This window comes from Sinocyclocheilus rhinocerous, unplaced genomic scaffold, assembly GCF_001515625.1.
Source record: "Sinocyclocheilus rhinocerous isolate Xijiao unplaced genomic scaffold, SAMN03320098_v1.1 scaffold691, whole genome shotgun sequence".
NCBI classification, from domain to species: Eukaryota; Metazoa; Chordata; class Actinopteri; order Cypriniformes; family Cyprinidae; genus Sinocyclocheilus; species Sinocyclocheilus rhinocerous.
Window position 1 is genome coordinate 422,205 of NW_015656606.1, and position 8,549 is coordinate 430,753.

Genomic DNA, 8,549 nt, shown 5'->3' on the forward strand with positions numbered 1-8,549 from the left:
TCTTATCAAAACATCTACAATAAAGTCTGAAATTATTACAGAGTATGCTGTCTTCTCTTTTAATTGTATATTTGTAACAATTGGATCATTTGTATTAACAAGCACCCACCCCCCTAGTGCCCCTTTTTTGGTTTGGGCCACTGCCCCTCAAAATGTCTGTGCACGGCCCTGATTGGTAGTACTGTGTGATGGTGCTCTACAGGAGGAACCACCACAGAGTTTGATTCAGTATATACATGGTTTTCGTCGACGAAAAGCATGGGGTTCTGGTTGGGGAATTGGCAAGAGAGAAATTGGGGAAAACCCAGAAAAACATGAAATGTTGGTTTGATCGCAAGTCAGAGATTCGCATATTTAGCCCAGGAGATCAGGTGTTAGCTTTGTTTCCTTTACCGGATTCTCCTTTATGTGCAAAATTTTCAGGACCTTACCCTGTGCTTCAAAAAGTGTCTGATCAAAATTATATACTTTCTACCCCTGAGCGCAGGAAGCATACTCAGTTGTGCCATGTGAATTTGTTAAAGCCTTTTATGCTCGTAATGTGGCTCCTAAGGTAATCTCTTCCTCTGTTGCCCTAGCCAATTTGACTCGTACAGGTGAATGGGAACAGGATGTGAAACCTCCAGATGATGTAATTTTACAACCTCGCCTAAAAAACTCTGAAACCTTGGCTAATTTAGAAGAATTATTACAACACTTATCTTGTGAAAAACAATCTGATTTGAAGTCTATGTTGATCGAATTTTCTGTTCTCTTTTCAGATACTCCTTCTCGTACATTCTCGTAGATTCTGGGACATTCTAAAATGCTTAACGTACGTAAACCACGACCAGGGAAACCTAAATTTGTCAAATCTTACTTATAATAAACACTAACTACTGTCAAAAGAAGGAGCCCTTACTCCACAGACAAAGTGAATAATATCACCTTAAGCGTTTTATCCCCTATAGAAGTCCATTATAATGAAACAGCTTAATGTGGTTTAACGTACCTTAACGACTGGGGAAAACCAAATATCTGTCAAATGTTACTTATAATAAACACTACTGTCAAAAGAACAAGCTCTTATTCAGCGTATAAAGTGAATATCACGTTAAACGTTCTCCCCCATAGAAGTCCATTATAAGGAAACAGCTTAACGTGTTATGATCCAAAAGCGCAGACAAATCAATAAACTTGACAATGAACGCTTTGTTGTCCCGTAGACTCCCGTTGTTTGGGGGCGTTGACCCTATTCGCATGGCTCGCGTAGATCATTACCATATGAATAGCGCTCTGTGCACGGGCGTGATCATTAGAGATAATGAGCTGAGACAGGAGAAACCTGTACCTGTCTTTACTTTCATGCTTATTACAAAATTAAACTGAACAAAATTACAATGTTCTCAGTTCGTCGATGCGTCCACGTTAAGCTGTTTCCTTATAAAGGACTTCAATGGGGGAGAACGCTTAACGTGATATTATAGCTAGGCTACGTTGAATAAGAAGAGCTCGTTCTTTTAACAACAGAATCTCTTAAGAGTGCTATGAATGCGATTTTAGTTTCAGATTTATGTATGTTTCCCTCTCTCACCTGTGACAGGAGCTGGACTCTCACTGCAGGTTCAGACAGACTCGAACTGGACTTCATCTTAATCTTCACAAATGTTGTCTTCATTAAAGGAACTGAAAGAGCACATGAGAGTTGAACATACACAGACAGAAGGGAAAAGCAAATCCGAAATGCATATAATAAAATGCAACTGGCAATATAATCATGCATTTTTAGCATACCAAAATACATAATCTCATCATTGCATCTTTTGTTTTTGACATTAACTGCACTGTCTACAATAATCTACAGAAGTTTAGTGCAAATGCATCTGTCATTTAAGATTAATTAACGGGTGCAACATGAAGATATTGTATAGTGATCCTCAAAAAATCATGAATAAAAGTACACAAAGTAAAACAAAATATGACCCAGATGATGTTAAATACAGGTCCACTTCTAGTAAGGATGGATATGGTTTAGTGTCGAACACAAATGCTTTTTATGTAGTAAATTATTGAATGCTGAGATCATGAAACCTTAGAAATGTTGCATTTTAAAAAACAATAAATCAATTACATCCCTGCATCTTGGAATTCAGTTGATTTGCAAATGATTCGATTATGTTGAGTTTAAAAATATCAACAAAAAAACATCACATAGTTTTTTTATTTTTTTCATGAAATAAGGATTTTTCAAATTATATATGTGTATCAGCTTTAATGCACTTATCAAAACAACAAAGTAGTCGAATGTTGAAGTTTTGGTTTTAATGACAAAAATAAATATTTAAGATGTATTATTTAAATTAGTCTGCAAACCATTTAACTTTGCATAAACACAGAAATATAAGTGAATAAATATGGTTTTCATTAACGTTCTGTTAATAATTGCATGTACAGATATAGCAGAAAAATCTGGCTCATGTTTGCATTTTCTTCTGTCACTGGCCATATTTGAAATCAGGATTAGGTATAAAATACTGTCACATATGTGAAAATGTGTTGAGAATTGAACAAATGGTTGTAATGTGGCTCAGATTCAGATAGGAGTCATGCGTTTGTGGTGTTTTTCTGCTGAATAAGAGAGAATACAATAATTCTTCACCTTACAAATGGTTCTCAAAAGCAAAAATGCTACGAAAAGCATCATATCTTGTGAGAAACCGTGACAAGTTCAAGCAAAACAGAAACTAGTTTTGGAATCAACAGCCCAAAATGAGAAATTTAATTCATTTATAGCTTGATTTTCCTTGTTTGATCACACCTAGCTAGACCTTCAAATCACACAGAGTAAGATACTTTGAATCTCCAGGAATGAACAGATTCACGTATCGACCCTCCTTGTCATTACACATATAAAGAGAGACAGATAAAACCTAATTTAGACTTCATTTAGACTAGTATTGAAATCAAAATGTGTTTATAAAGCTCTGTAAAAACTTTTTTTACAACACTATATCGTAAGTGTGTCCCACTGGTTAATCAAATGTTTACGCACACTTGCTATCTTAATGCCTACTTGAACACGTGGGCCAAATACAGGGAAAACATCATGTAAGTAGACATGTGGGAAAGTGCAAAGGTTGGAAGTGTGTTTTCATTGTTTTAATGATGTAATTTTAGTCACATGACATTTGGAGCTCAGCTGATTGGCTGCCAATGACAGCAACATCACATCTCCCAGTTTGTTTGCTAACAGACAGCAAACTGCAAACAGGGCTTCATCTACGCCCTAACACAGTTATAATATTATAATTACAATATTCAGCTGATGTTGTGTTCTTAAATATAATTGTAATCAATTGTTTTGTTCTACAGGACACAGGTAATCAAATGCAGCATGATCACATGGTTCCTGTGAAACTCATCCTCATTTGACCACACTAATACATGTGAACATTTTCCTACACATTTATATTGAAATTACTGGAAGACCTCTTCTTAGAAAACAACTTTAAAGAAGTTTGTCTTGTGCAAATCATTCGGTACACCTTTTCCTTAAATGCAAAGTCAACGATTTCCCTGAAGAATGAAAATAATGACTGTTTCCGAAAATAAATCTGTTAGTGTCTGCAGATGCTTCATCGATCATCATAGGCTTTAAACAAATATCTCAGATCCATCTATGCATCCATAATTTATCAGTTGATCCTCTGCAGCAACATGTTTTGCTTTGCAAACTCACAGGTCACGGCACATTTAATGACCCAATTTCACAGGGAAATCCTCTAGCTGACAAAGTGAGCCTCCACACGTCAACCGCAAACACAGATGCAACATTATAACTCCAAATCATATATGAACCGCTGCTTTATGATGCCTTTAGGTTATACGAAATAACAAAACAATGAAAACCAATCAAATTTGAATAAAATTGCACTTAAGATTTATGTAATGAATTGCATATACAATTTCCATCCATTTGGATTAGACAGTTTAATAAACTTAATGTGAGGCATATTTTTCAGTCATACATACAGCAATTGAAACAGATCAGATTTCTTTAATAGTGCTAACTTTGATAAAATATTTTGTTTCAGTCTCATACATTTAATTCTGTGAGCAGAGCTGTTTTTGACAATGTAAAAAGGATTTACACGACAATTGAGGAATTTTAACCAAAGTACACTCTAAAAAATGCTGGGTTGTTTCAACCCAACTTTGGGTCAAATATGGACTAACCCAACTTTTGGGTTAAAAATTTAATTAAAAAATGTAACCCAACAGCTGGGTTAGTCCACTTTTGACCCAAAGCTGGGTTGAAACAACCCAGCATTTTTTAGAGTGTATGTTGCAGACATTTCATGAAGACCCTAAAGAATCATACCAACTTGTGGAAAATGGGCATCCGATGTCCCCTTAAAAAAAAAATAGAAAAACAAACTAAAAATGAAAAGTTTATTAATTTGTTTGTTAAATCTGTGTACATACATTTTAAATTTAAGCCTAAACATATTTTGAATGTTGGGTGATTGACCTCACAAAAGAAGATATCAGCTATGTGAAGGAAAATATTTTTGAAGGAAAACATTCCAGTTGATCTATGTCACAAAAAAAGTGTCTTTCTGAACACTAATAGCTTACAGTGGTGCTTGTGTCTGTGTTTGAGGCAAAACGGCTAAAAATGTACAGTCTGACATCTGTATGAAGTGACGGCTCTTTGTTTGAGGTTTGAGCAGATGATGGACTACTGTGAAGCTCCAGATTTACATCCTGTCTGAGAGCATTCAAATACACACAAAACAACATGGAAATGATCAGCGATCAGACTGATGGAGTGGAAATCAGGATACATGAACTAAAGGTCTGTGGGTTCATCTGGAGCTGCTATAATTAACATACAGTACATGTAGAGATTTAAAGCATTTGTCCAGATTTCATCACTGGACGAAGAACAAAAGCAACTTTCTACAGCTGTACTTTCACACTATGTTCCTGGTGATTTGCGTAGTTACAAGAATTTCCACTGGCCCGGCCATATTGTAATACATTTCTATTCAGTTTTACCTCATTCTATACAATATCAGATCAGTGAAAATCTTGAGTTTACCTTAGAAATCCCTTTTTTTTCAGTGCATCTTCAATGATTAAACAATTTTCCACCAGAGACCAAAACACAATCTCCTGGACGCAACCTGACAAAGCATTAAAAAGGGGGTTTAAAATGGAATGAGCATGAAAGGAGAATAATTGGTTGGTGTAAACAAATGTTGATCACCGATGTGAGACTAGAAATACTTTCTACACTGTCATTTGTCCATTTGTTGTTGTTGATAATCTAGTGTCTGATAAACAAACATTCAAGACAGAATAAATGTGTAAACATCACAGAATTTAGGAAATGTTGTAATCAGCTGAAAATTTCTGTTCATTAACAATTTATCAGGGTATTTTAATCATCATAATAAATGACTAACAAGATAAAGCTACAACAAATTAGCTTTTTACTGAATTATTAAAAAAAAAAAAAATCAGTAAAAACACAGGTACGTTCCCTCCACATTGCATAATTTGCTGTCCATGTCAAGCTGCCAATGATAAATAAAATTAAACATTTTCCTTATTTTTTTAAACATGCATCCTTATTTTTAATGTTTTCTTAATTGAATATGGTTTTCTCGTCTATTTATTCCATTGCTTTCATTCGGATGTTCCACATATTGATTTGATGATACTTTACAACAATTTGTTTTTCTCATTCAGAATAAACTACTTGAATGATAAAAGATGTTCAAGAAGAAAAATGCCTAACATAGGACAACACAATATGGTTATGTTGTTGCAATTTCTAAGAATGATTATGTTTTCTTTGACTTGTATATTAGTCATTTAGATTAAGAAAATCTGTATGAAAATGAATCTTAAGTACCAGTGATTTATTTGTATTTTTATTTTTGGTCCCAGAAAAAAAAAAAAATCCTTAAAGTCCTCATCTTCATTTCCATTTTGCCAGATTTGTTTAGTAAATCAGACTTGACCTGAGAGGTGTGCTGAGAAAAGCAATTCTGGAGGTACCATGATGTATGAAATATATTCAGCAAGCTGTCAGTGAGGATTTCCTAAGGGTGGAGAAACTAGCTGCTAAGAGAAACATAAAAGGAGGGATGGATGCCCTTGTCATATCTGACTAGCACAGGTATCTGGTTAATGATCTTTAAAAAACAAGATGGAGGGACACTCTTATCTGTTCTTACTTTTGGGTGAGTATAAATGACACGCATCAATCAAATGATGTACAATTATAGATGCTGTTTAGCTATTCTTTATGAACATTTTTAAAGAATCAAATGGAACATAAACTTGATTGACATCCCAGAAAGCAATGGAAATATTTTGTTTTTGTAACAGGTGTCTTTTCCATTCAGGGGAGTTCAGAAAACTTGGAAGGTAAAAAGTACTAACTAAGGTCCCATTAATTAACACGCATTAACTAACATTAACCAATACACAAGTTTATTTATTCATCTTTGTCAATGTTGGTTAATAAAATCCAGTTAGTTAATGTAAGCGCAGATCCATTAAAAAAATATTAACTTCAGATTTTAATGTAGTAGTAAATGGAATTGAGTGTTTTGGATTGGAATGTAATATTTGAACCCAAATGGAATGTACTGAAACTTCACACACGTTTGCCTTGAACCTCTGTCTCTTTAAATGTTTTTTTTAGAGAATTTGGCATTAAAAGGAACGGCTGTACAGTCGACCACATATTACAGCTGGGGAGCTGCAAACGCCATCGATGGCATCAGATACGCTCCAGGTGAAGCCTCATCCTGCTCCATCACGTTAAGCCATCTCAACCCGTGGTGGAGGCTGGACCTGCTGGATTATTACTACATTTACAAAGTGACCATCACCAACAGAGCCGACTGCTGTCCAGAGCGCATGACTGGAGTAGAGATCCGCATCGGAAACTCTCTGGAAAACAACGGCAACAACAATCCCAGGCGAAGTTATGAAAATAGTAGGTTCTGGGCAAAAAAATCAAATGCGATTTTCATGCGCATCTCATCAGTAAATCAATTAATCATTTAAGCTATTATTAAATCACATTTAGTAATTTTCTTACAGCAGATAGAAATATCACACAAATAGCTATTTAACGTAGGCCTATATATTAAACATACTTGAAGAATATCAAGAAAATACTATTTAGCTTTGTGATTTAAAAAAAAAAAGTATCTCACAACAGTAAAAAGCTTTTAATGTATTTTCCAAAATCAATTAGATGCATACGCAAGTATGCATGGGGACAGGAAATATACAATAATTAATAAAAAAAATAAGCTATTGAGTAGAGCGTTACTTTATTATACTTAATATAACATTATTATATCCTGAATTTCTATGTTGTAAAAAAAAATTGTTCTATGAACTTCTATCAAGTTCATGCTTGTGTCTACGTGACGTGATATTTGTGTTTACATCTCCATACAAGACAAACGGAGATGTACACGCACATATATACTTGTGTTATCTGTCGTGCTTTTCAGTCTTGTCGCCAAATGAACCATTTGCAGTGCCATAGATTGTGTTGTGGTTTCTCTCTTTCTCAAGTTTCAAGATTCAAGTTTGTTTTATTTATATAGCACATTTAAAAACAGCAAGCATGGCTGACCAAATTGCTGAACAAACAAAGACATAGAACACAGAGCAACCAACAGATTCATACCATAAACTCACAATGACTTTAAAAACCAAAGAGAAGAAATAGCTTTTAAGAGATGATTTAAAAACAGTTAAAGACTGTGCCGATCTGATATAGCCTGGAAGGCTGTTCTAGGGCCACCAACTGCAAAGGCTCTATCCCCTCTATACTTTAACCATGATCTGGGAACAGAGAGAAGTCTTTGATCACCATACCTCAGATTACGTGTAGGATTGTATGGACAAAGTTGATCAGACAGATAGCTCTTTCTCTCTGCAGATGTGCTGTCGTCACTTCACCAGTTCCAGCAGGTGGTACTGTCAGTTTCTCTTGCGGCAGAATGGCTGGTCGTTATGTGAACATGTACCTTCCTAACATCCAGATGTATCTCACGCTGTGTGAGGTGGAGGTTTATGGAGCAGATAATTTCTGACACCTAATTCTAGATTGTTACGGTGCAGTCACGTTAGTGAAATTTCATGTGGAAAAAAATAGGTCCATTGTCAATAGCATAAAGATGTACAAAGCACAGCTCACAAAGATGTCAGTTTCAGCATCTTTCTGTTGGTCAAATTCGCATGATCAAAATGAAAAAGAGCAAAATCTGTGTGGGGATTTTTTTTTTTTACCCTCAAGCTTACAATGCTTACCGTGGTGATAAAATACATAGCAGACTGTTGTCACTCAATGGCTGGATGTCTAAGTGGTGCCCGCAGAATAACATAGGTTTCATAGTCAATTGGACAAATTTTTGGGGCAGACCTGACCTGTTGAAAAGAGATGGTCTTCATCCCTCCTGGTGCTGCTCTTCTGTCTAGAAATATGGCACATAGTCTTAGAGTTTGTACTTGACTAACTCAGCACATAG

At 35.3% G+C, this 8,549-nt stretch overlaps 1 protein-coding gene across 1 annotated transcript; it reads left to right on the forward strand.

Annotated features, from left to right (window-relative positions):
- Positions 1–6,783: 6,783 nt before the first annotated feature.
- Positions 6,784–8,114, forward strand: LOC107720473 (fucolectin-5-like; the record flags this gene model as incomplete). The annotated part of the gene is made up of 2 exons (XM_016528192.1): positions 6,784–6,980; positions 7,961–8,114. Coding segments are annotated over 2 exons (351 nt in total), but the record flags the coding sequence as incomplete, so codon positions are not given.
- Between the last annotated feature and the right edge of the window lie 435 nt (positions 8,115–8,549).